Source organism: Coffea arabica, chromosome 5e (assembly GCF_036785885.1).
Source record: "Coffea arabica cultivar ET-39 chromosome 5e, Coffea Arabica ET-39 HiFi, whole genome shotgun sequence".
NCBI classification, from domain to species: Eukaryota; Viridiplantae; Streptophyta; class Magnoliopsida; order Gentianales; family Rubiaceae; genus Coffea; species Coffea arabica.
In genome coordinates, this window is record NC_092318.1 from 53352247 (window position 1) to 53378840 (window position 26594).

The 26594-nt window shown below is 38.9% G+C and overlaps 4 protein-coding genes across 6 annotated transcripts; 2 read left to right on the forward strand and 2 right to left on the reverse strand.

The window, feature by feature from the left end:
• Window positions 1-502: 502 nt before the first annotated feature.
• On the reverse strand, window positions 503-5996 carry LOC113691594 (uncharacterized). Its single transcript, XM_072049826.1, has 2 exons — window positions 3171-5996; window positions 503-3077 (listed from the first exon to the last, which is right to left on the reverse strand). Exons 1-2 carry the CDS (start codon window positions 5994-5996, stop codon window positions 540-542), a joined length of 5364 nt encoding a protein of 1787 aa, XP_071905927.1. The 3' UTR covers window positions 503-539.
• A 4279-nt stretch (window positions 5997-10275) lies between these two features.
• Window positions 10276-14211, forward strand: LOC140007111 (uncharacterized). Its single transcript, XM_072049827.1, has 2 exons — window positions 10276-11698; window positions 13154-14211. Exons 1-2 carry the CDS (start codon window positions 10276-10278, stop codon window positions 14209-14211), a joined length of 2481 nt encoding a protein of 826 aa, XP_071905928.1.
• Window positions 14212-16819: 2608 nt separating this feature from the next.
• Window positions 16820-20884, forward strand: LOC113688171 (uncharacterized). Of its 2 annotated transcripts, XM_027205875.2 has the most exons (6): window positions 16820-17460; window positions 18936-19047; window positions 19175-19346; window positions 19425-19612; window positions 20009-20153; window positions 20558-20884. In XM_027205875.2, the coding sequence occupies exons 1-5, from the start codon at window positions 16982-16984 to the stop codon at window positions 20132-20134; spliced, it is 1077 nt and encodes a 358-aa protein (XP_027061676.2). In that variant the 5' UTR covers window positions 16820-16981; the 3' UTR covers window positions 20135-20153; window positions 20558-20884. The 2 variants fall into 2 exon arrangements, with proteins under 2 accessions (XP_027061676.2, XP_071905437.1); XM_072049336.1 differs by having other exon boundaries at window positions 16841-17460; window positions 19175-19612; window positions 20558-20788.
• Window positions 20885-22058: 1174 nt separating this feature from the next.
• On the reverse strand, window positions 22059-26289 carry LOC113688170 (sodium/hydrogen exchanger 4-like). 2 transcript variants are annotated; one of them, XM_072049335.1, is made up of 14 exons: window positions 25979-26289; window positions 25704-25822; window positions 25506-25603; window positions 25284-25343; window positions 25087-25133; window positions 24802-24996; window positions 24597-24643; window positions 24398-24464; window positions 23774-23874; window positions 23497-23598; window positions 23083-23122; window positions 22929-22991; window positions 22721-22804; window positions 22059-22537 (listed from the first exon to the last, which is right to left on the reverse strand). In XM_072049335.1, the coding sequence occupies exons 1-14, from the start codon at window positions 26144-26146 to the stop codon at window positions 22256-22258; spliced, it is 1473 nt and encodes a 490-aa protein (XP_071905436.1). In that variant the 5' UTR covers window positions 26147-26289; the 3' UTR covers window positions 22059-22255. The 2 variants fall into 2 exon arrangements, with proteins under 2 accessions (XP_071905436.1, XP_027061675.1); XM_027205874.2 differs by having other exon boundaries at window positions 23083-23227; window positions 25979-26288.
• Between the last annotated feature and the right edge of the window lie 305 nt (window positions 26290-26594).

Consider the following 26594-nt stretch of genomic DNA (forward strand, 5'->3'; position numbering starts at 1 on the left):
TGTTTTATTTTATTTTATTTTATTTTATTTTTTATTTTTTTTTTTTTTTATTATTATTATTTTTTTTAATTTTTAATTTTTAATTTTTTTTTTATTATTCGAATAGATGAAATAATAACAATTTTTCTACATTTTTTTCATTTTATTTCTTTCTCTTTATTTGAATCCTGACCTTTCCCGCGAACGTGACGCGGGCACGTCATGAGGCCAGGAGAGCTCCCAGAAGTTCAGAAATTCCTGATCGTGAGCATCCTGCACATCACCACGCGGGCACGTCATGAGGGCAGGAGAGCTCCCAGAAGTTTCAGAATTTCCTGATCGTGAGCGTCCTGCACATCACCACGCGGGCACGTCATGACTGAAGGGCACCTATAAATCAGCAAAAACGAAAATCAACACTCCAAAATCAGTCCAATTAAAGGGAAAACAGATTTAAACTATGACACGAAACCAATAAGCAATTGAAAGAAACAATTGGGTTGCCTCCCAATGAGCGCCTTTCTTTAATGTCTTTGGCTAGACATCGTCCAAAGATTTGCTTAAACTAAGCAAGTAGGATCCTCCAAGTGCATCACCTCCACCCGTTCAGTTGGAACCCCTTCATAATACGGTTTGAGACGATGACCATTCACTACAAATTTCTTCTCAGCTTTCAAACTTTGGATCTCGACTGCACCATAATGGAAGACATTAGTCACAACAAAAGGGCCAATCCAACGAGAACGTAATTTACCTGGGAATAACTGCAATTTGGAGTGGTACAGCAGAACTTTTTGCCCACACTCGAATGTCTTCCTTGAGATCTGTTGGTCATGAAAAATTTTATTTTTCTCCTTATAAATTACCGCATTCTCATAAGCTTCATTGCGGATCTCCTCCAACTCCTGTAATTGTAACTTCCTTTGGATTCCGCCCTCCTCAATATCCATATTGCATTGCTTAACCGCCCAAAATGCTTTATGCTCGAACTCTACTGGAAGATGACACGGCTTACCGAATACTAACCTATAGGGAGACATCCCTATAGGTGTCTTGTATGCCGTCCGATAGGCCCAGAGTGCATCTTCCAACCGTTGACTCCAATCTTTTCTATCGGGACGCACCATTTTCTCCAGGATGGACTTTATCTCCCGATTTGACACCTCCGCTTGACCATTGGTCTGAGGGTGGTATGACGTTGAGACTCTGTGGAGTACACCATACTTGCGAAATAACGCAGCTATGGTTTTGTTGCAAAAGTGCGTTCCCCTATCACTGACAATAGCTCTTGGCATTCCAAATCGCACAAAAATATTAGATCTGATAAAATCTGCAACCACTTTCGAGTCATTAGTTCGAGTGGCCTTAGCCTCCACCCATTTAGACACATAATCAACTGCCAGCAAAATATACAGAAAACCATATGAAGTAGGAAAAGGTCCCATGAAATCTATACCCCATACATCAAAAATTTCTACAAAAATCATCGGGACTTGGGGCATATGATCTCTACGGGCTATATTACCTACCCTTTGACAGCGATCACATGACTTACAAAACACATAGGCATCCTTAAACAATGAAGGCCAATAAAATCCACTTTCTAAAACTTTATGAGCAGTTCTCTTGGGTCCAAAATGACCTCCACAGGCAAAAGTATGACAAAAAGCTAAAATTGATTGAAATTCCACTTCACTTACACATCTCCGCATCACTTGATCTGCACACCTCTTCCATAGGTACGGGTCATCCCAGATAAAATACTTGGTATCGCTCTTCAATTTATCCCTCTTCGATTTCGGCCAACCTGCAGGAAAATTCCCAGTTACCAAATAATTGACTAAATCAGCATACCAAGGCAACTGAGAATTTAAGGAAAATAAGTGTTCTTCGGGGAATGCATCCTTCAATGGCTCGCTATCCTCTTCAACTAGTATGCGACTCAAATGGTCCGCTACTAAATTTTCTGAGCCTTTTTTATCCCTTATCTCCAAGTCAAATTCCTGTAGGAGTAGTATCCACCGTATGAGCCTCGGTTTTGCATCTTTCTTGGTCATCAGGTACCTCAATGCTGCATGATCAGAAAATACAATTACTTTAGCACCTAACAAGTATGACCTAAATTTTTCCAAAGCAAAAATAACTGCAAGAAGCTCCTTCTCAGTGGTGGAATAATTCAACTGGGCTCCATTCAAGGCTCGGGATGCGTAATAGATGACATGAGCCGCCTTTCCTACTCTTTGCCCCAGTACAGCCCCAACAGCATGATCACTGGCATCGCACATGATCTCAAATGGCAAATTCCAATCGGGGGGTTGGATGATTGGGGGTGAAGTCAACAATTCTTTTAATTTGTTGAAGGCTCCCTCACACTTATCGTCGAATTCGAAGGTCACATCCTTTTGTAGAAGTTGGAACAGCGGGGCCCCAATTTTTGAAAAATCCTTGATGAACCTTCGATAGAAACCTGCATGTCCAAGAAAAGAGCGTACCTCCCGCACACTCGCGGGGTAAGGTAATGCAGAAATAATGTCTATTTTAGCCTTGTCAACTTCTATGCCCTTAGACGATACAATATGACCCAGGACTATCCCGTGCTCAACCATAAAATGACATTTTTCCCAATTAAGCACAAGATTAGTCTCTATACACCTTATCAGAATCAATTTCAGGTTATCTAAACACGTATCAAAGCTATCACCATACACACTGAAATCATCCATGAAAACTTCAATAATTTTCTCAACATACTCAGAAAAAATGCTTACCATACATCTTTGGAACGTCGCAGGTGCATTGCATAACCCAAATGGCATTCGTCTGTAGGCAAAGGTCCCGAACGGGCACGTGAAGGTTGTCTTCTCTTGATCCTCCGGAGCTATTGCTATCTGAAAGTATCCTGAAAATCCATCCAAAAAGCAATAATAAGCTCTACCAGCTAAACGTTCAACCATTTGGTCAATGAAAGGGAGAGGGAAATGGTCCTTTTTGGTGACAGCGTTTAGCCTACGGTAGTCTATACATTGCCTCCATCCAGTGGGCTTACGCACTGGCACAAGTTCACCCGTTTGGTTGGCCTCCACCGTTACTCCTGCCTTCTTTGGGACTACCTGGACCGGACTCACCCAAGGGCTATCAGATATTGCAAAGATGATCCCCACATCTAGCAATTTTAGAATCTCTTTCTTTACAACTTCCATCATGAGGGGATTGAGCCTTCTTTGAGCCTGCCTAACAGGTTTGGCATCGTCTTCTAACCTAATCCGGTGCATACAGATGGTCGGGCTGATCCCCCTAATGTCTGCGATTGTCCAGCCTATCGCCTCTTTATGCTCCCGAAGGACCCGGATCAATTTCTCCTCCTGGATTTTTGACAGTGCCGATGAGATAATCACCGGGAGCGTCTCATTATCACCTAGATATGCATATTTCAGGTGCTCTGGTAGAGGTTTCAACTCCAGTACAGGTGCCTGCACCACAGATGGCAATACCCTCTGGTGAGGATCGGGAGTAAAAATAGGTAAAACTTCATACCTTTTCGTGGTGGTCTGCAACGAGTGTAATGCACCTATTGTGCATTTTAAATCCTCACTCCACTCCACCTGATGAGTTGTCTCCAACTCGAGGTGCTTGGTTAAAGCCACCTCCAGCTCATCCCTGCCATCAGTTTCAAACACTTCCTGCACTACAGGGTCAATAGCACTCACAGAAAAAACTGAGCTAAAGTTGGAGTTCGAGGGGTACTTCATAGTATCAAAAATATTAAAATGCACAATTTCCCCATCAAACTCCATGGACAGAATACCCTTATTAACATCAATTTTCGTCTGTGCTGTGCTCATAAAAGGTCTACCCAATAACAGAGGTGAGGGATCAGGGGAGTAATCATCATCCATATCAAGCACATAAAAATCAGCTGGAAACACCAAATCATTAACTTTTACCAACACATCTTCAACCAACCCATCAGGATATGCATTAGTTCGGTCAGCTAATTGAATGATTATTCCAGTTTCTTTTAATGGCCCTAATTTTAGAGAAGCATAGATAGACTTAGACATGACATTTATTGATGCTCCCAGATCCAACATGGCCCTTCTGATCACAGTATTACCTATCTTACAAGGAATAGTAAACATACCTGGGTCCCCGCACTTTGGTGGGAGCTTTCTCTGCAGGACCGCTGACACATTCTCCCCAACAATGACCCGTTCATCTCCCCTCAATCGCCTTCGGTTGACACACAAGTCCCTTAGGAACTTGGCATATTTTGGTACTTGTTTGATGGCGTCTAAGAGGGGGATATTTATCTCAACCTTGCGAAAAACCTCCAAAATCTCCTTTTCCTTATCCTGCTTCTTTGATTTTTCCAACCTGCTAGGAAAAGGAGGCGGGTTAGTTTTAACTGTAATTATAGGGTCAGGAAGTACCTTTGGATCTGCACCATTGCTGTCCTCCCTTTCGAGCTCATTTTCGATCTTCTCTTCATCCTTGTCCTTAGGAATCACAGGTTCAGGCCCCTGAATTTCTTTCCCACTCCTTAGGGTCATTGCGCTCACGTTCTTCGGATTCAACTCCGGTTGAGATGGCAGCTTCCCTTGGTTCTGGGACTCCCAACGGTTCATTCTGGTGGCCAGTTGACCTATCTGATTCCTTATGTCCTGCATCTCGGAGTCCGTCTTCTGCTGATTTTGCATAATAGCTGCCTCCGTCCTTTGCTGATTCTGTGCCATGGTTGTCATCATTTGTTTCAGCATCTCATCCGTAGATGAACCAGATTGAGGGGGCGGAGGTGGTCGGGGTTGGTATTGCTGCTGGTACCCTGGTGGCTTATTCGGCACAAAGTTAGACTGCCTGTTCGGCGTGAAGTTGGATTGCCTATTCCCACCATAACTGAGGTTGGGATGATCTCTCCACCCGGGGTTGTAGGTGCTTGAGTAAGGGTCGTACTGCTTCCTTGCCGCGGGCGCGTGGTCAGCCATGTTCACCTGTTCCTCAGTTTCTTCCTGAATCATTGGGCACATGTCTGCAGAGTGACCTATACCAGTGCAAATCCCGCATACCCTGGCTTGTGATGCATTTCTCACAGCCTGTTGCCTAACGAACGCAGTCAACTCATTTAGCTGCTGCTGCACAGAGGGTGTCTCTATCTCATTCACCCTACGTATTGGGACATCCTCTCTCGTACTGAATTGCTGTGAATTCTCTGCCATCCCCTCTATTAACTCCCGTGCTTCCTGAGGGGTTTTGTTCACCAGTGCCCCTCCACTTGCAGCATCAATGATGCTCCTGTCTCTAAAAATGAGCCCCTCATAGAAATATTGTATGATCAACTGCTCACTTATTTGGTGATGGGGGCACCTGCGCAACAAGCTCTTATACCGTTCCCAATACTCGTAAAGTGACTCCCCGGGATGCTGCTTGATCCCACAAATTTCTTTCCTTAGACTCGCAGCCCTGGACGCAGGAAAATATTTATCCAGAAATTTTTTCTTCAATTGGCCCCACGTGGTGATGCTACCTGGTGACAGGTAGTACAACCAGTCCTTCGCAGAATCTTTCAAGGAGAAGGGGAATGCCCTCATTTTTATCTGCTCTTCTGTGATTCCCGGGGGTTTCATACTGTTGCAAACGACATCAAACTCCTGTAGATGCTTATACGGCTCTTCACCTGGTAAACCATGAAAAGAGGGTAAAAGCTGAATCAGACCAGATTTTAGTTCAAATGGAATGTTGTCATTTAAAGCGGGGAAAGTAATGCACAAAGGTTGCTGAGTTAAATCAGGAGCAGCCAACTCCCTTAATGTTTGTGCATTAGCCATGGTGAACTCCTCCTGGTCAGAGTCACTCGAAGTGTTACCAAACGAATCTGTTGGTTCAACTTCTGACTCGGGTCTTTGAGATGTAGCACTAGAGTGCTCTTCTCTGAGCTGTCTGGTTTCCTTTCTCGTTCTACGCGCGGTCTTCTCTACCTCAGGATCAAAAACCAAATCACCTGTGCGACAAGATCGAGGCATACACTAGAAAAAAAACCAGAAAATTAGGACAAAATTGAATTTTAAAAAAAAACAAATAATAACGCCAGTCCCCGGCAACGGCGCCAAAAATTGACAGGTCGTCAGCCTGTGCAATAATAGTAATAAATATAGAACCTAACTACCACTAAAAGCAGTCAATAATTAATCCTAGGTACTGGAGCAGGGACTCTAGGTGTGCAATGGGTTACTTGATTCACCCTGTTCCCGAAGAGTTTGCTTAATCCGATATACCAGTATTAATTAATTGACAAAAATCACTGAATAGTAGACAGTGGCAAGTAGGGTCGTCTCCTCAGGGACTGGAGATATTTGTCTCTTTTTAAAGTCCAATTGATAAGGGGGGGGGGGATTTTACCGGAATGAAACTAAAAATAATTAGACAATTTAATTAAAAATGAATAAATCACTAGCACAAATATAGCAGGAATTTAATCAGGAATAAATAAATTCTAGCCAAGGATGCAACTACTCAGGCACAGTCCATTTATCCGATCATTGATGCAGGAAAGGTTCACTTAATTTATTAATAGGCTAGTTATAGTCTGATGACCAATTTTTCCTTAAATTATTGATAACCAAGGTACGACCGTTGATTACCCCTAATCAGCAAATACTCCTAGGTACGACCATAGGAATTAATTTTCCAATTGCATTAATATTAGAAAAACCTAGCCCTAACCAATAACACGCTACGAGGGTTATTTAAATTAGATTGCACGTTCCCCTAATGTGTAAACACACCAGTTGCCACTAATATTAATCAATCAAACAATTACGGATTTAATTGACTAAATTGGCACGAGATTAATAAATCACATTGAACATCGGGCCCTTGACATCCAATTAATAAAATAATCCCATGAAAATATAAGCAGGCAATGTGCAAATATGAATAAATTAAGGAACGCGTGAAAACTAATTAGATCTCACAGATTTTCGGGACTGCGCCGTCGAGTTGACCCTTGACTAGATGGAAGACTTAGCCACGCCGCATAATTAAATCATCACACGAGTTAATAAATTGCGAAGGCATTGTTTTGTACTAAAAAGTAAGGAATGAAGGATGTTTTCCCCGTTGAGGAATATTGTCAAACACCTGGCGTGTGTCAGAGGCCAGTCCTAGGAAAAGAAAGGAAAACTAAAAACTGAACTAAAGCAAAAGAACTAAAAGCTGGCCGTCCGTCTTCTGTACGTTAGCTATCTATTTAAAGCCAAAGGAAAGAGATCCAGTGGTCCCCACCAATTGGCCAAAAGCTGCCCCATTTCTTCTTAGTTCCCTTAGGCTTTGTACGTTGCTTTTTTTTGTTTCCTTTTAGAACCAAAGGACCAAAGCCCTTTTCCTTTCCTCCGTGGTTCCCACTGAAGTCAAAGGGCCAAGCCTTCAAGTTCTCTAAGTCTCCGGTTGTAAACCTCTTGGTCAACAAGAATAAAGGGATGGGAGTCCAGTTCTTTTCAGCACTGTGGCCCTGGCCTGTGACTCGCTTGAAGACTCAATTTTCTCCAGACAATCCCTCATGTTTGGTAGTTTTCTGTTCTATCCCTGAAATAAAGGCCACAAACCAAATATAAGTAGATATGTGCAATTAACACAATATTTATCAGGGATGAAAGGGGAAATTAATAATAAAATTACTAACAAATTATACCCTATCAGTTACAGTAACATTCTGAAAGAAATATTCGTCTCAAGAAATTTCATAATATATCACACATGTCTCGTTTAATCCAAAATAATTATTTTAGCTTAAGTTTCCAAGTCCAAACATTATCCACGATATTCATAATAAGTTTAATTTAAGTGCAACTAAATAGTATTTATATACACACACATATCTATTCGAATAATATGTTTGAGAACACGTTAGGTTCTGTTGAATTATTTATTATTATACATAGCAAAGTTAGGGTCTATTGAACTTAGGAGTCCTTCCTCCTTCAAGTTGTGTATTATACACTAAATGGTTGTAAAAGAATTTTGAATTTGAAATGAAATATGGTATTTCAAAAAATTTGAAATCAATTGATTAGATCTTATAAATTAAAATAAAATCAAATTTTAGAGGAAAAAAAGAAGAAGAAATTGAGACTCGATTTGAATTAACTGTTTTTTAGGCTATTTTAAAAATATTTTAGGCCTCGTTTGTCAATTGAGTTTTTTGGGTATTTGTTTGAAATTTTATTTCAAATTACCGTAGAAGTTGTAGGAAAATTTTTGAAGTGTGTAAATTTTTGAGTATTTTGAAATATATAGTTTAAAATTTTTGAGATTACTATAGTTAAAGTTGTTAAAAAACTTGTAGAAAACAAATTTAGCCAAAAACTTGTTTGCTAAACAGGTCCTTATTGTAGTAATGTAGGTGAAAAACTTTTACTGTAGATGAAGTTATTTTTTAACTGTTTTTTAGGTTATTTTTGTTTATGTATTATTATAGTGTTATATATGAAAATTTTATTTTAAAAAAATAACCAATACAAACGGAGTCTCAGAGTTTGGAAGTCCAAAAAGGCTTTACGCTCAAAAATTTAACGAGGATGTACCTTGATTGGGCCATGTGAATCGGATTGACGTGACTAAGGCACCTTTGTCAGGCTCAGCGTTTGCCGATTGGACGACCCCCCGTTCTCTCAAATATCAACTGTGGAATTGACAGTCTTTCCACTTCGGCCTCGACCTTTTAGGAGTTTGATACTTTTCACGTGTCAATTTCACCACAGTCGTCTGATCTGTGAAGTTTAGTTGAGAGTCCAAGGTTAGTCAGTTCATCCTACTACATGACGATTCACGCCCGAAAGAGAGCTGGCAGTAGCCCACTATAACGAATTGGGTTTGCTAATGGACAGGTTCCCTTGAACCATCCATGCGTCAATCAGACGTATAACCCACTTAATTGAGCTGGGAATTAGGACAAATCCAGCCCCGCGTCCAAGGTCCCGTGTACAAGTACCGAGTATTGACCTTAATTAAAGACATTTGATTCAAAAAGTGAAGAAAAAATAAAGAGAAAAGGCGAGAAGAAAGAAACAGAGTCAAATTTATAGTCCTCTGATAATGGATAAAATTTGTGATTTGACTATTTGACACACTACCTTCTCATTATTTAAAAGTACCCATACTATCCTCTCATGCTTTGGACTATAGTGAAATTTTGCTTTTTGACCTGCTGTGAACCGATAGTCTGTATATTATTAATTTTTTCTTTTTTATTTTATTTTCCTTTCCTTTCCTTTTTTTCTTTTTCTTTTCTATTCTTCCTCTCCTTCTTCCTCCATTTCACAGTCTCCACAACTCATAATATCAAAGCAAGGGGTCTTGGCATCTGCTCATTTTTTTATTCTTTTTCTTTTTTTTTTCATTTTCACATTTTCTTTATTTTTCTGCCTCTCTCCTGCTCCTCTTCCCCTTCCACCAGAACTTTACACCATCATCCCCCTCTCCACCCGAACTCTGCACCATCCCCTCCACCACTTCACACCGTCATCCTTTCCACCCAAAGTCTAAAATCCTGCAAATTTGGAGTACCATAATATGAGAGGTAGTGGGTCGGTTTTGTACTTTTGTGTATTGCTACAGACCTAGTCTCCCACAGGAAAAATGGGCACCACAGGATCAGCCATTAAAGACCCAAAAATTGGGTAGAAGAATTCTACAGGTAGGTCTTGTTTTTGTTGTATATTTCAAAAGATTTGTTACTACACGTGTTATTTTAAAACCCATGGTCATGCTTTGACAATTTCAAAGCCTATCAGATTGTTTCTATCAGATAGGAAAAGTTGTTGGCAGGCACATGGGTTTAAACGGAAACGTGGAGCATTATGTTATCCCACAACTTTCGATCAAACAAACAAACCGAAGGCTCTGACATTTAAAGCTTGTTCCTTGAAGTTTGTTTGACGATTTCCAAAGGCTTTGAAATTGCACGTGTCCTGATTTTCTAAACAAACAAAGAGATTCTTTACTAACGTTTAAAACCATTACAGAGGCTATAAATAGAGGCCTTGGGCAGATTCATTCGCACGGCACACACATTGTAATTCTCAACTTCTACTCTCTGCTCTCTCTACTCCCTCTCTCGCTAATTGCTGGACTAAAAATTAGCTGGTTCAAATTCCCTCTTGATAGAAGAGGAAGGCTTGTTGAATCCGGGGGAAACATTTCAATACCCCTGAAATAGTTTCTTAGGACAGTGCTTTCAAGCACGACTCAAGTGTTTAAGTGTTAGCATTGTTCAGGCCGCCTTTTCCAACAATCTAAGAAACTATGGCATCTGACAATGTTAGCACCCCGCAGCCTTCATCAGCAACTGTTGCAGTGGCACTACCATTCGCCAAGCCCTTTCCAGATGTATCCAAAATTGAAATTTTCGCCAATGAAAATTTTAAAAGATGGCAAGAACGTGTGCACTCTCTACTTGACATTCATGGAGTAGCTTATGCGCTCACTGAATCTCAACCTTCCGCAACTGCGGATGCCAAGACTCAAGAAGCATGGCAATATGCCAATAAGGTATGTCGACACACTATCCTTCAAACACTCTCTAATGAATTATTTGACGTCTATTGTAGCAGCAAAGAAGCCAAGGCAGTTTGGGAAGGCTTGGTAACAAAGTTTACTGCCGAAGATGCAACCAAGCAAAAATTCGTCGTAGGAAAATATAACCAATGGCAAATGACTGATGACAAGGAGATGAAAATCCAAATCACTGAATATCAAATGCTGCTAGAGGACTTGAAAAATGAAGACATCAATCTTCCTGAAAAATTCGCTGCTGGCATGCTGATTGAAAAGCTACCTGAGTCATGGGCCGACTATAAAAACAACTTGAAACACAAGGAGAAAAACTATACCATGGATGAGCTCGTGAAACACATCCTCATTGAGGATTCAAGCAAAAGGGAGTTGAGAGCTACCAAGGCAAAGGAGATGGCCTACAAAGCCAATTTGGTGCAAAGCAATAATAAAAGGTACGCCAATAAATCCCAGAACTACAAGCCCAAAAATTTTAATGTCAAGCCTAACAATCCCAACTTTAAGAAGAAGAAAGGCAATTGCTTTTATTGTGGAAAATCAGGACATTATGCAGTCCAATGCAGACATAATAAAGGTGACAGAGCAAATGGTAACCCTCCTAAGGTGCACTTAACCGAAGGAGATGATATAATTGCTGCTGTCATCTCTCAAGTGAACATTGCAGCCAATGTCAAAGAGTGGGTGATAGACTCTGGGGCTACTCGGCACATATGTGCGAATCGAGAAGCATTTTCCTCCTATACTCCTATAGGGGATGATGAAGAAGTGGTCTACCTTGGTGACTCACGAACGGCTAATGTTCTGGGTAAGGGCAAAGTATTCTTGAAACTCACTTCAGGAAAAACTTTGGCTCTCAATGATTTGCTGCATGTGCCCAACATTCGGGCAAATCTGGTTTCCGTAGCATTGCTAGGAAAAGTTGGAGTGAAAGTGTCATTTGAATCTGGAAAGATTATAATGACCAAAAATAATGTATTTTTGGGCAAGGGCTATTGTAATCAGGGACTTTTTGTACTTAATATTTCCAATGTGATCAATGAAAATGCATCTTCTTCTGCTTATATTGTTGATTCCATTTCTTTATGGCATGCTAGATTAGGACATGTTAATATTGGTTATATAAAGAAAATGCAATCATGTGGCCTAATTTCTGGTATTAATGATAATATGGACAAATGTGAAATATGTGCAGAAGCTAAAATAACAAAAAAAAGTTGTATAACTGTCCATAGAGAAACTGAATTATTAAATTTAATTCATACTGATTTAGGTGATTTAAAACAAACAATGACTAGAGGTGGGAAAATGTATTATGTCACCTTTATAGATGACTATTCTAGATATACCAAAGTTTATTTACTTAGAAATAAAGATGATACTTATAATGCCTTTTTATCCTATAAGTCTGAAGTAGAAAATCAACTTAATAAAAGGATAAAAAGAATTAGATCAGATAGGGGTGGAGAATACTTAACTTTAGATAACCTTTGTGAACAGGAAGGTATAATACATGAAATAACTCCACCTTATTCACCAGAATCTAATGGAGTAGCTGAAAGGAAAAATAGAACGTTAAAAGAAATGATGAACTCTATGTTAATTAGTTCTCATGCTCCAGATAATTTATGGGGAGAAGCTATATTATCTGCATGTCACTTACAAAATAGAATCCCACATAAAAAGACTGGCAAAACACCTTATGAGTTATGGAAAAATTATAAACCAAATTTGAAATATTTAAAAGTTTGGGGGTGTCTTGCTAAAGTCTTGTTGCCTGAACCTAAGAAAAGGAAAATAGGTTCTAAAACTTCTGATTGTATGTTTATTGGATATGCTGAACATAGTGCTGCATATAGATTTCTTGTGTTAAGAAGTGATATACTTGATTGTAATACAATTACTGAGACAAAGAATGCTGAATTTTTTGAACATATTTTTCCACTGTCTAGTAAAATTTCTCATGCACCTGTTGAAATAAATAAGGAAATTATTCCAATTGAGGAATTAAGAAGGAGCAAAAGGCCAAGAAAAGAATTTTCATTTGGAAATGAATTCCAAACCTTTCTTGTTGATAATGATCCTTTAACATACTCCGATGCTATTTCTTCTCCTGAGTGTAAATTTTGGAAAGAAGCAATTAAATCTGAAATTGATTCTATCTTGTCAAATAAAACTTGGATTTTGGTAGACTTACCTCCTGGTGCAAAACCTATTGGTTGCAAATGGATTTTTAAAAGAAAATATAACTCTGATGGCTCTATAGAAAAGTACAAAGCTCGTTTAGTAGCAAAAGGATTTTCTCAAAAACAAAATATTGATTATTTTGATACATTTGCACCAGTAACTAGAATTGCGTCTATTCGAGTTTTATTTGCTTTAGCTTCTATCCATAAACTTGTTATTCATCAAATGGATGTCAAAACAGCCTTTTTAAATGGTGATTTAGAAGAAGAAATTTATATGTTTCAACCTGAGGGATGTATTGTATCTGGACAAGAAAATAAGGTTTGTAAACTAATTAAATCTCTTTATGGCCTAAAACAAGCTCCTAAACAGTGGCATGAGAAATTTGATCAAGTATTGATGAAAGATGAATTTTCGTCTGTAGAAGTGGATAAATGTGTATATGTCAAAATTATAAATGATCAATATGTGATAATCAGTTTATATGTGGATGACATGCTCATATTTGGTACTAGTCTAGATATTGTAAATAGTACTAAATATTTTTTGTCTTCTAATTTTGATATGAAAGATTTGGGTGAAGCCAAAATAATATTGGGTGTTAAAATCATAAGGAAATGTGATGGTATAATGTTGTCACAAGAACATTATACAGAGAGACTTCTTAGGAAGTTTGAAAATTATGATGTGATACCTGTGAGTACTCCTTATGATGCTAACACTCAATTAAAGAAAAATAATGGTGACCCAATTGCTCAGTCTAAATATGCTCAGATTATTGGGAGTCTGATGCATCTGATGAATTTTACTAGACCTGATATAGCTTATGCTGTATGTCGACTGAGTAGATATACTCATAATCCCAACCGTGAGCATTGGTTTGCATTAGTCAGACTAATGAAATATTTGAGAGGTACCATGAATTTTGGTATCCTGTATAGTGGATTTCCCACTGTATTAGAAGGTTACAGTGATGCTAACTGGATCTCTGATTCAAATGATACGAAATCCACTAGTGGCTATGTGTTCACCCTTGGTGGTGGTTCAATAGCATGGAAATCTGCTAGACAGACAATCATTGCTAGATCAACAATGGAGTCAGAGTTTGTAGCTCTGGAACTGACAGGGACTGAGGCCGAGTGGTTGAGAAATTTCTTAGCTAATATTCCTTCAACTAAGGATTTGTTGCCTCCTATGTCCATACATTGTGACTGTCAAGCAGCGATTGCCATAGCTAAAAATAAATCGTATAATTGTAAAAGTCGGCACATGAAATTGAGACATGATGTCGTAAAGCAGCTGCTTAGAGATGAAATTATTTCCATTGATTTTGTGAAATCAGAGTTGAATTTGGCCGATCCTCTGACTAAACCTGTAGGAAGAAAATTAATTCTTCAAACTACAAGGGAGATGGGACTTAGGCCAACAGTTGTCAATAGAGATGGTAACCCAACCTATGTGACTGGTGATCCCATGAAATAGGTTCATATGGGTAATAACAAGTCGATATTGACTGTAAAAGCACTTGAAATTTAAGTCCCTTCAAAATTAAGTGCTTTGACTGCCAGTAATTATGAGGCTGAGTTTAATACTCTTAATGAGTTTATATCCCTTTAGGGAGGTGTATTTAGGGCAGTATACACTTGATAAATTCACCTATATGTGAGTGGAGTGGGGCCGCTCCTATAAGATTTTTTGGCCGAATCTTTAGAGCTCTCATGAACAACCAGGCAGGCGCACGGCCTAAAAAGCGCGACATCGCATTGAACAGCAAATTATGGGTTACAATGTGATTGATAGAATCTCTGTCATACAATAAGAGTTATTGGTTCATAGAAATTCATATTTCACCAATAATTCTGTAAGACATGTTTTATCAATCTAAATTTGGTTCATAGTCCAAAAGACACCAAATTAATTACATTGAATCCAAACAAGTCCAGCATATTTTCTTTTCATTATTCTATATAAAAATCTTTTGAAATAGGTGGGAGATTGTTGTATATTTCAAAAGATTTGTTACTACACGTGTTATTTTAAAACCCATGGTCATGCTTTGACAATTTCAAAGCCTATCAGATTGTTTCTATCAGATAGGAAAAGTTGTTGGCAGGCACATGGGTTTAAACAGAAACGTGGAGCATTATGTTATCCCACAACTTTTGATCAAACAAACAAATCGAAGGCTCTGACATTTAAAGCTTGTTCCTTGAAGTTTGTTTGACGATTTCCAAAGGCTTTGAAATTGCACGTGTCCTGATTTTCTAAACAAACAAAGAGATTCTTTACTAACGTTTAAAACCATTACAGAGGCTATAAATAGAGGCCTTGGGCAGATTCATTCGCACGGCACACACATTGTAATTCTCAACTTCTACTCTCTGCTCTCTCTACTCCCTCTCTCGCTAATTGCTGGACTAAAAATTAGCTGGTTCAAATTCCCTCTTGATAGAAGAGGAAGGCTTGTTTAATCCGGGGGAAACATTTCAATACCCCTGAAATAGTTTCTTAGGACAGTGCTTTCAAGCACGACTCAAGTGTTTAAGTGTTAGTATTGTTCAGGCCGCTTATCACAACAGTTTTTGCTATGATTTCAGGGAGAAAAAAGAAGAGGATTTGTAGTTGGAGATTTTCCATTTCTGAAACTTGCCATTTGCCCAGAAGCTCTTGGATAAGAAGACTAACTTTCTGTTCTACTCTTTCATGTTCAGGTAGGTGATGCGTAGAGAATGGATAATAGAATTGTGAAAGCAAAAAGACCTACTTTCCTCAAAGGAAGCCACTTAATTGATTTAGTTTAGACTCTAATCAAGACCAGGCGAAAGATGAAAAGCATAGTTGAAAAAAACTGCTAATTTTTTTACTCTTAAAAGAAGAATTTCGTTACTTCCTGGCTTGTTTCGCATAGGCTACACAAGCTAGGTTTGATTCTTGTCATATTTCTTGTGGATCATCCGGTGGTTACCGGATTATGAGACGAAGAACGAAAAACGAAAAGGGATGCCATTTTCACTCATCTGTTTTGTCTATCTTTTCAAGAATTTTATGATGGAAGCTTATGAAATTCATGAAATTTTTTCTTGGATATTTGGGTGAATTTGGATTTTGGGGCTATTGTTTTGGAAGAATCATTGAAGACAAAGCCGCGGGCGGTGGTGGCGACGGGCGTCAGTAGAGAGAGATGGCAGAGGAAAACAGTGAGAGGATATGAATAATTTTTTAAAAATTTTAAAAATGCATTACTAATTATAAAATTTGTAAAAATACCCATGATAGTTAAGTCAAAATACCAAAATTAAAAGAAAAAATGGCAATAAAATAAAAAAATATTAAAATAATAATAATACGTCACTTGCCGGTAGCATATAGGATACCGGTCAAATTTCACTTTAGTCTAAAGTATGAGAAGACTATGTAGGTGTTTTTAAATAACGAGGGAGTATTATGTCCAAATGCCAAATCACAAGGGAGTTTTGTGTATTTTACCCTTTGATAATTTTGCCTTTTTCGGACAGAACACATTTTCATTTACAAGAAAGATAGGATAGGATACGTTGTTAGTTATACTTTGACTCATTTTGCTGTTAAACTTGTTAATGATATTTTATGTAGCCGGAATATCTAAAATTTGATCGATGACAAGTTCTGTTCGAAAATTAGCACAGGAAATAGTGGCGCCATACAAGTTCCAACCTAAGTATTGCTATAACACGGATTCCTGTGCATAATTGGATAACATTAATAAGATATTAAGTATCATTTACCTCAAATTAAATTAATAAAGAGTTTGAAATTTGAACTGGAGTATGATATTCTTTTTTTTTCTTTTCTCAATTAATTAAACAATTATCCTACTCTCCCCATTTCCCCATTAAATTAGCCGAAGGATAAGAGTAAGACCCCCGGATAAAATAAAAGACACAAGCCGGTGTCAGAAAACCTCCCTGAAGTCACACCCGTCATCCGATCTGTCAACTTCTCACTGGCCCTTCACTCTAGATCCATACCACGTGCTATCATTAGATTTTCCGCCAGGGATACTTTTGTCATTTTACACCCTATATAAGATCGGTACAGAGAGAGAAACGGCAGAAAACAGAGAGAGCGACGCCGGGAGGGAAAAAGGAGAGGCCTTTAATTTCTGTTTGCTGAAGAGGAGGGAGTTAGCGAGTGAGCCAACGAGTTGAGAGTGAGAGTGAGAGTGAGAGTAATTCGGTGAGTGAGTCGAGTTTATAGTATAACTGACTTGGAAATGAGTAGTGAACGCGGCGGTGGAAGAATGGTAGTGTCGGACCGGGATATAGCGGAGGCGTTAGACGCACTCCTCCGTGAATCGAACCCTAACAACTTTCCTTTCAATTCCATAAACGGCATCGTTCAGCACCTTGAGTCCAAATTAGGGCTAAACCTCTCCCACAAAATCGACTTCATTCGTTCCCAGATCCAACTCTACTTCCAGCCACCTCCCCAGCATCACAAGGACCATTTTACCCTCCACCAAAACCCCAATTTTCACCCCCACCACCACCACCATCCCGTTTCCGCCCCCCATACCCAGTTCCATTCCCCCAATTTCGGCTTCCCGCATCCTCAGGACTACGGGTTTCGGCCTCCGCCGCCGCTGCAGCAGCAACAGCAACAAACGCGGCCCCAACTTCCGCCGCCACTTGCTGCCGCTGTTACTTCTCCGACTCCAGCCCCTGTCGCTGCTCCCGAAGCACCCAAGGAAAGGTGCGTCTTTTTGAATTTTTGTTGCTTTTTTTTTTTTGCCATCATTGTCTGGGGATTGTTAGGTTGGTGAGCGACTGGAGGAATTGAAAATACAAAAAATTAGAAAATTTTAATATCTTGTGAGCTCACCGGTTTCATCCATTTGCTCACCAACCGAGCAGGAAGTCAAGTAAGTTTGCTTTTCTAAATTAATGAGATTACTGGAAAATGTGCATTCACTTATCACGAGAGTATTATTTATTTATTTATTTTGAAAGTAAGAAATTTGAGGTCCAGTCTTGTGAAATTCTCTTTAAATTGCGCCCTAAAAAGAGCTAAGAAGAAAGAGGGTTGGTTGTTTCTGTATCATGTGATTAAACTCTTGAACATAAGATGTAAATTGTGAATGGAAGTTGAGTATAACCATTGCGTGTTGTTTGGAGACAAAGAATTTCATGCTTTTTGATATTTAGTTTACGTTTACTTGTTTAATTCAGTTTATACAGATTCTAATAGGTTAATAATCAGCGTTCACCTATGCCTGAGGGAGAGGGGTTCTTTGGGGGTTAAGGTTCTAATTCTGACGCATGAAGGGAGAAGTTCGGGGGTAATAATTCTGTTCTCACCATCACCTCCCTTTCTTTCCCGGATTTCTGATTGACCCATGAGATCAAGATTTAGTGACTGAAATCTTAAATTGTGATTCCTAATTAGGATGTGCTGATCGAGTCCCCAGTTATAGTAGGTATAGAAATCATTTTGTAACTGGCGAAAGTCGTTCATCATTATTAGTATTCTCCTTAAGGAAGAGCAACCCTTGGTCTTGTTGTCTGCCTCGTTAAATACAATTACCATATTTTGGGGGGAAAAAAACTACCTCTATTTAATTGATAATTAAGCAAATGACTTCTATTAAATAATAATTTCATACATTTCGACTTGAACAGCTACACTTACTTTAAATGAAACATTTATAAATCAACTTTTACCTTTTTGAGTTTGGATACATGTAATCTTTTAATGAACTAAACATGATTTAAGTAACTTAAATCCATTTAGTGGAGAAGAAAACTAATCTAAGAGTTGCACCCATGAGATAACTAGTTGTTAATTGTTATGTAGATCATCTCTCTCTCTCTCTCTCTCTCTAGTCTCCAGCACATCTTGTATCCGCCATGTTGCACTAGCACCAAAATCTAAAGATTTTGATAAAAACATTGAGCTTAGACTGAAGTCTAATATCTCTTCTTCCTTTTAATTTTCCCTTTGTTTTTTTTTCTTTTTTGTTCCATATAAGTTTAGAATGAAGTTTAATGTTATTTTCCTCCTTCGTTATTAATGGTCCTTGTTATTTTCCCCATAAGAGGAGATTTGATACGTTACCTTTTCTTCTTGGCTGCAATCGCAGTGCAGTATATGTGTCTTGTTCCAGGGAGTTGATTTGTAATTCAATTCTACCGTGTAGCTTGATAAAATTCATTTGCACTTATTTGTAGTGCTTCAAGTGGGAAAAAAAGGAGAGGTGGTCCAGGTGGACTAAATAAACTCTGTGGTGTTTCTCCTGAACTTCAGGCAGTTGTGGGTCAGGCAACAATGCCCAGGACTGAGGTTTGGACTGTAGATAACTAGATCTTTTACCCTTCTTTCGTTTTGTTTTTGTTTTCTTCTCTCTCTTTTGCCTTACCTGTATAACAGCTATTTATGTGTGGTCCTAAAACTTCTCCACTTTGTTCAGATTGTGAAGCAACTTTGGGCGTACATAAGGAAAAATAACCTCCAAGATCCTAACAACAAAAGGAAGATAATTTGCAACGATGAGCTGCGTGTGGTATTTGAGACAGACTGTACTGATATGTTCAAGATGAACAAGTTGCTAGCTAAGCATATAATCCCTCTTGAACCTACAAGTATGTATTTTTTAAGTTGGATGAATTTTACTCTTCAGACTCTTGTTGATTTGGTTTTCACTTGTATGCTTTTTTCAGAACAAACAGCTCAAAACGCTAAGAAAGCAAAAATAGAGGTGGAATCTGGAAGTGAAAGTGCTAATACAGTTCCAGTTGTGGTAATATCTGAAGCGCTTGCGAATTTCTTTGGTACTGATGAAAGAGAGATGTCCCAGGCTGAGGTACTACGGCAGGTGTGGGAATACATTAAGGTCAATCAGCTCGAGGTGAGTGCTTAAGTGGTCTCCTTTATTGCTCATTTTTAGTAGTTAGGAACTGGAAGATATTATATTAGCAACTTAACACAGATTTGGCAAGTCCCATTTTTTAGCAGAATACGACTGAAATTTAGGACATGAATCATACAATTGATTTGTGAATATGAGAAAGTAATAGCAATTTATATAATACACGACTTAAATTAATATTTGATGAAGTGTGGAAAAAAATTTTCTTGCAGTTGCTGGATGATCTTAATACAATATACATCTTTTGGAATTATTACATCTTGCTTTTTACATCAGTATAAAAGCTCCATCTAATTCCAAGTTAGTTGATGAGTGATTTCATCTAGTTAACATGTTTGAGATTTTAATGGTACATATCCTTTCCTATATATCTAGGATCCCTTGAATTCGATGGCAATCATGTGTGATGCAAAACTCCAAGAGCTTTTTGGATGTCAGAGTATTTCTGCACTGGGCATACCAGAGATGCTAGCAAGACTCCATCTACTTAAGAAATCATGATTGCTAATCAGGTTGACTGGTGAGTGCTGAACTAAAACGTAGATGATTTTATTCTGAAAGGGTAACTTGGAGTGCCATTATAGTTATTAGGTTTTGAATTACCAAGATAAAGGTAAGATAAAGGAAATTTATCTAGTGTCTCACTTTCCATCACTGTCTGCACTTGGGATCAGTTAATCTGTAGAACATCTAGGCCAGGCAAGACTTGTTTGTCAAGAAATATATTAGGTTCAGTTCCTTTTTTATTAAGAATCTTTTTAAGTTTGTTTCAGTCATGTAGTAATGTTGAGCAATTTCATATCAAGGTTTTTTTTGTCCCTTTCATTTCTACTTAGAACAAGATTTAAACCCAATAAGTTCAAATTGCGGATAATATACTTGATGATCAACCATGATAACTGATAAAATCTAATATTTCTGCAGGTAAATGGTGTTCTGCTAACTCGTTACGTTCTGACATTGGCTAATGTTACTTACCACAAGAATTTGGGTGCTTTCCAACTTCACTTGCATAGTTTTGGTGTGGGTTAGGGAAGGTAAGTTATGATGAACAGAACGAATGTGTATTTTGGGCTAATTGCAAGTTTTGTGTCATAGCCTGTGATTGTTCTAGGTTTTTAATCTATGTTTTCTTCAGGCATCTTTTCTAATGGTAGTTTCTGACACTTGTAAAGATGCAGAAGGTAGGAAGACAGGAGAAATGTAAAAGATGATTCCATGTATTTTCTGAATGAAATATGTAATTCTGAATTTCTGCTGTTTACGAATTGACCAAGGCCGTGATCTGAGAGTAATTAAATTCCTGTCCTATTATACACCAGAAGTTTCCAGTACTTTTCTAGGGTAGCAAAAAAAAAGTTCGTGCCTGTTGCCCTCTGTTTTCAAGAGAGAGGAATAGAATACAGTACCAGATCCAGACGAATGCAATTTGCAAGATCAACGTGGGACATAATTGGACACTTCCAGTTGCATGAACAATCGAGCACGCATGCCAACAAGTAGATAGTGTTTGTTTGAAGAGGATGTGGAATCTAGTTTTTTTTTTTTACTTTAAAAGTAAATGGGAATCTCCTTTTCTGGGAAGGTTCCAATATGAAGTCCAGATCGCACAAGATGAATCAAACAGCATCACATGGTGATCACCATACGGAGAACTGAAATTTAATAAGCGAAGACAAATGTTCCAAGTCAGCAGCACGATGGGTTCCCTTTATCTCTTTTACTAGTATTTAAGCAGGGGCAAGAACATGGTAGAGTCCTGGCGGTACTGCCCTATCTATCCGTGGAGAAGACGGGTAATGGCAAATATGGAGCATGTGGCCAAGTGCCTGCTGGTAATGGCAGTGATATTCCTCGCTGCAGTCGGTGGTGGTGGTGGTGGTGGCCACGCTGAAGCGACACCTACCCATATTTGCAATGTCACGATAGCTGAACTTGCAGAATGCCTCCCGGCAATTACCGGCAAATCACCCCCGGAGCCCAGCGATGATTGTTGCAAGGCCTTGCGCAAGTCTGATTTGCACTGTCTTTGCAAGCACAAATCACAGCTAAGCAATCCCTCAAAGGCGATGGAGTTGCCTGGCAAATGTGGCCTTGAGCTACCACACGAATGCCAGGTCCGAGTCTAATAAGTTGACCATGCTATCGGCCAAAACTCATACGTGCCTCATGCCCGTAATCATTGCTCCGTTGAATAACTCCTCCTAGAGTAGTAGACTGAACGGAACGAATCTTTTGTCTATCTTCTTAGTTCTGTTTGGAAGTTTAGCATCTTTAATTGATTGTTCTGAATCAGTGCCACGTCTATTGCTCTGTCGCTTTTGTTTTTGACAAGGGCTTTTCCTTCCTGTACGTACTCTTTGGCCATCACTTTCAGTGGTCTGGTCTCTTTTGTGTTTTAGGCCTTTTCGCCGCAAAAGCAACAGAAAGAAAGACGCTGTCACAGTAGAAGTCATGTTTGTACGTGCACGGTACCTATAAGTCTATAGCCCAGAATTGGGCTTTTTTTTCTGCTCAAGCGTCGTAAAACTACTACTACTACTTAAATGCCCAACTTCAATCAACTAAACGAGATGTGTTTAAAAAGGGTTCAGCTGTAATAACTCCTCGTTCCCTCCAGCTTCATGAAGAGTTGTTGTTTCTTGGGCCACCAAATAGTGGTCTCATGTAAGCATCATCAAACCTCCTCCAATAGTGATGAATCGTGTGTACAGGCCTTTCTAGGAGCATGGACAAGCTATCCTTTGCACGTAGAACATTTGTTGCAGCAGATTCTTCAAAAGAGAGCAAAGGAAGTCTCATATCCTCCTTGGAGATGGTCGGTTCACGGCTTAGGTCTCCAATATTAGCATCATGCGGCGGAAGCAAGCAACTCACAAGTGGCTTTGTTAAAAAGCCAAATACCTGCATCATTTACTTCTTAATCAATTGGCAAACATTCTCTGTAGTATGATACCCTTCTAGGCACCAAGAAAACACTCCACTCAGGAATTCTTTGAGAAATAATTCGTTCAATAAATTAGGACTTCATTACAGAAGTAGAGGTGAGATCTGCGGAATCTTGGTTTCTGAATAAAGCACACTTACTATTGTGCTGAAGAGCACGGCAATGACTGTTGTAGTGACCACTGTGGCGTTGACCGGATCCCATGTAACCCCTGAGTGAGTGAACTACACCAGCCAACAATTACAAATTTGGCATTCATAACACATTCCAGCTTATAAAAAAAGTGAAATGCAACGGTGCTGACTAATGCTTTTGCACAAAGTTTGTCTGAATGTACAGAAAGCGTACCTCTTTGAACGCCAACGCTATGGATACAGCTCCCCTCATAAGTCCAGCCCACAAAATTATTACCTGTTATAGCCAAAAATCAGTCAAAAAAATGTGAGCAATTTGATGTCACCTGAATATAGAAGGTGCTGATAAAAGTACAATAATTGTGTACTTGGTGCTTGAATGTTATTGTGGATGAACGGGAAGCATTTCTGTTTGCATAATTCGAAAGGAAAGACAAAGGAAAGACAAAAGCAGCACGGCCAAGTAGTATCAGGAAGATCAAAATGGTACATATAACGAGCAAGGTCCAAACCCTGCGGCAAGGTAGATAAAAGAGGTTACTTGACAGATGAAATCAACAATTTGTTTATGCATAGACGTAATGTAAATTGGAAACTTTAAAGAATATGTCCCTTAGGATAATTTGGAAAATCATTTTCCCTATTTCTTTTCTATCCCCAAGGGCCCATGTTAACTTCTCAAAACCTCTCAGTCTTCTTAGAATTAACTTCAAACCATATAGAATGACCTTTTCTAACCATATAGATTGAAGATCTTTCTACAAGCTTCAAAGTACATTTACCTCAATTTGCTCAGCTTCCACTTCTCAATGTCAAGTGCATCCATTCCCACATACAAAAATATGAACGTCTCCGCAATAAATGACATTGTAGCAAATACATGCCTGCAGTTAAGTATGTCAGAAACATTTAGCATAGATCAGGTGATGAGAAACATAAGTTGCATCTTTATTTTCTGCTCTATTGATGCAAGCAACAACAGAGTTTGCTAAGCAAGTAGGCAGATAAATCACAGTTATAGACAAAGGCAATAGACACTGCCTGATTCAGGGAACAAACCTGGTTGTAATTTTTGAACTTTCTGTGGTGTTATGCCATGCATAATGGGACATGAAAATCCCACAGAAGAAGACTGTCAAAATCCCACTAAGGTTGAGTAGCTGCAAAAGTCAAGACCAATCCCTGAGCAACACTAAGCTTTATATTGAGGCTACTGCAAACCTGCAAATGCCTGTAATATACATTGAAGGAGAGTGCATACAATATTTTTGATTTAATTTTACTTCTATGTTACAGTGCTTTGAGGTTTGCATGCAATAGGTGCAGGGTCTTGATTGCCAGTTACAGATTTTTGGTGCACCCCACCACCTTGGCTCCGCTTGTGAAGCAGATACAATGCCTAAATTTTTGGTTGTCTACATGTTTTCCAATCAAACATTTCTATTATCATGGGGTTCTCATTTGTGGCATTAACCAATATCCACTTTTTTAGGATTTCTATTGGAAATGTGATTGGTGCAATACATCTGTCGACAAATTTCATACATAAATTTATCCGTGACATTACCAGAAGCAGGTTGAATTCCTTCAACACTGCATTTGCCGTTTAGACTTAATAATGATCTGCATGTGCTAAGCATTCCTAGTATGGATATTTTCAACATCCAAATCAACCATGTTTACCTCAGCCAACATGTAAGACAGGTAAGCCATCAAAACCATCAGAGCTATTTCCCGAACCGTGCAATGTCTGCCACACAGAAGCATTCACTCATACAAGAGGGGCACATTACATAAGAGACTGGCTCACTTAAGTGGTCTTACAGAAGCCACTTGGGAGACTCCTATTTTTGTAGAGCAAGAGATCAATATAAGGAGTTACCTGCCAAAGTACAGACCCTTAAGTACATATGCTGTCAAAAGCCCAGCCTGCAGTGGGAGAAATAAAACTAAGTACCATATCACGAATCACCAGGCAATCGAATTGCAGGGCACATCACATTGTACTATGCCATTGCCTTCCGTCAATTAGCAGTTAGAAAAGCATTTTTCTTAAGGTTTAAGAATATTAAGAGAGCAAAACACACCGATACTCCAAGTGCTGTGCTTGTGGAAAACAGATACAAGAAATCCAGAAGTATGCGAACAGCTTGCCGTCCATGAAGTCTATTCACATCAAGCTTTTGGATTGTGTTGAACAGAACAACCGATGTTGCATCATTCACCACCCCTTCACCAAACACTAGGCTGTACAACAGAGGAGTTTCATCTTGATGGAGGACCTGCATATCCAGCAAGTACACTTTACGAACCTAAAAAACAACTTACTTAATGTAGCAAACTGACAAACTCAGACAAAATTCAGAGCGAACCTGCAATGTACAGACTGTATCTGTCGATGAAAAGATTGTCCCAATACCTGAATTCAAGAAGTATATTAAAGCGCAAATGTAGCAAGTACATCTTGAGCACAGTGATGAAAGGGTACCAGTGCATGCTAATGTCATCACTAGAGGTTTCAGAGGAGTTAGAAAAATAATGTGGAAGTATTCTAGGGACAAAGACAAACCAAGGTAGTCACGAGTAGTCAACCCCACGAAACCAAATTTGGGGAACAGCCACATACTACCTGCACCACCAATAGAATTGAAGAGTCAGGGGCGAGTTTCCGGTTATTTTGATGATCGACAAATATGTGGGTTACCAGCAGAAATTGATCTACATTAGCATATTCCATATAAACATTACGTGACAGATAAAATAAAGGCCGATAAGTTAGATATTTAATTACCAGCTGAGATTATGGTGGTTGAAATGAACACTCCAACCACTCCAAACAGCATGATGGTGAAGAAGTTATGGAAGAATTGTTTCTTCTTGACCTGGAACCTAGCGAAGATGTACGCTCCCCAAGGAATTATAACTAGTTAGCAAGATGGTAAATTAACTTCGTGGGGAAAACATTGATCGTCATCATCTTGTTGCTTACCCTGCATTGAAGATGATGGGCGGAAGGAGATAAATGAAGAACACCTCTTCATCAAATCTGAGAATATGAGAGCTCTTACCCTTGCTGATGAACAAGATTATTGTCCCAGCTAAACATCCCTATAGTGGTTTTTTTTTTTTTTTTTTTTATGTCACGAGAAATCAAACAATTAAGCATTATATTGAGACGCACTAAAAACTGAAGCAAATAATCAGCAACCAGAAAAAAAAGGGGGGGAACAAATAAGAGACGGGGGAAGAGGAGAGGGGCTTTACAATGAGAATGGCAGTGATTGATTCGTTAACCCAACGGTTTTCTTGAAGAAAATGTCCGATGACTAAACATAAGCACAGAACTGCTACAAACACTGTTACTGGAACGACGTGTGCATGGCCCTCTCCCAGCTTCATTACATACTCCGAAGACATCATCATCAACAGCATAACTCATACGATAATTACGCGATCTTCTAGCAGATTTGTATAATGGTACTACTGATCTTGATTCTTGAGTCTCGAGTCTTCGGCTTCAGAATTATTAGTTTATTGCTCTTTTTGATTCAGGAATTGGAAGCAGAGCAGGAGAGAGGCCGTCTCATGGCATTTCAGTTGTGATTTAGTCACACGTGGCATTGAATCATGACAACTATTTATCTACGTGTCAACTCCTGCATGCGGGATGCTTCTCTTTTTCTTTTTCTTTTTTTTTTCTCCAAGGAAATGCATCATGTATGTATCTCTTTTTTATTTTTAGTTCGAGACAGTGCCTAACTGCAGAGGTCTAAATGTTTAATAAATAAATAAATGTAAATACATGCGTTCATACAATAAATTAAGTGTAATTTAGATGCACGAATGTATATCGAATGGCACACTGATTAGAAGAATCTAA

Excerpts from the sequence above, each read along its gene's own strand:
- LOC113691594 (XM_072049826.1), bottom strand. The coding sequence starts at position 5,996 with ATGCCTCGATCTTGTCGCACAGGTGATTTGGTTTTTGATCCTGAGGTA. Across the intron at positions 3,078-3,170 it reads ATCCCCTCATGATGGAAGTT|AAGGCAGGAGTAACGGTGGA; the intron begins GTAAAGAAAGAG and ends GTAGTCCCAAAG.
- LOC140007111 (XM_072049827.1), top strand. The coding sequence starts at position 10,276 with ATGGCATCTGACAATGTTAGCACCCCGCAGCCTTCATCAGCAACTGTT. Across the intron at positions 11,699-13,153 it reads ATCATGTGGCCTAATTTCTG|AAGTGGATAAATGTGTATAT; the intron begins GTATTAATGATA and ends TTTCGTCTGTAG.
- LOC113688171 (XM_072049336.1), top strand. The coding sequence starts at position 16,982 with ATGAGTAGTGAACGCGGCGGTGGAAGAATGGTAGTGTCGGACCGGGAT. Across the intron at positions 17,461-18,935 it reads CCCGAAGCACCCAAGGAAAG|TGCTTCAAGTGGGAAAAAAA; the intron begins GTGCGTCTTTTT and ends ACTTATTTGTAG. Across the intron at positions 19,613-20,008 it reads TTAAGGTCAATCAGCTCGAG|GATCCCTTGAATTCGATGGC; the intron begins GTGAGTGCTTAA and ends CTATATATCTAG.
- LOC113688170 (XM_027205874.2), bottom strand. The coding sequence starts at position 26,146 with ATGCTGTTGATGATGATGTCTTCGGAGTATGTAATGAAGCTGGGAGAG. Across the intron at positions 23,875-24,397 it reads TGTCTTACATGTTGGCTGAG|CTACTCAACCTTAGTGGGAT; the intron begins GTAAACATGGTT and ends TGACTTTTGCAG. Across the intron at positions 23,599-23,773 it reads AGTTCAAAAATTACAACCAG|GCATGTATTTGCTACAATGT; the intron begins GTTTGTTCCCTG and ends ACTTAACTGCAG.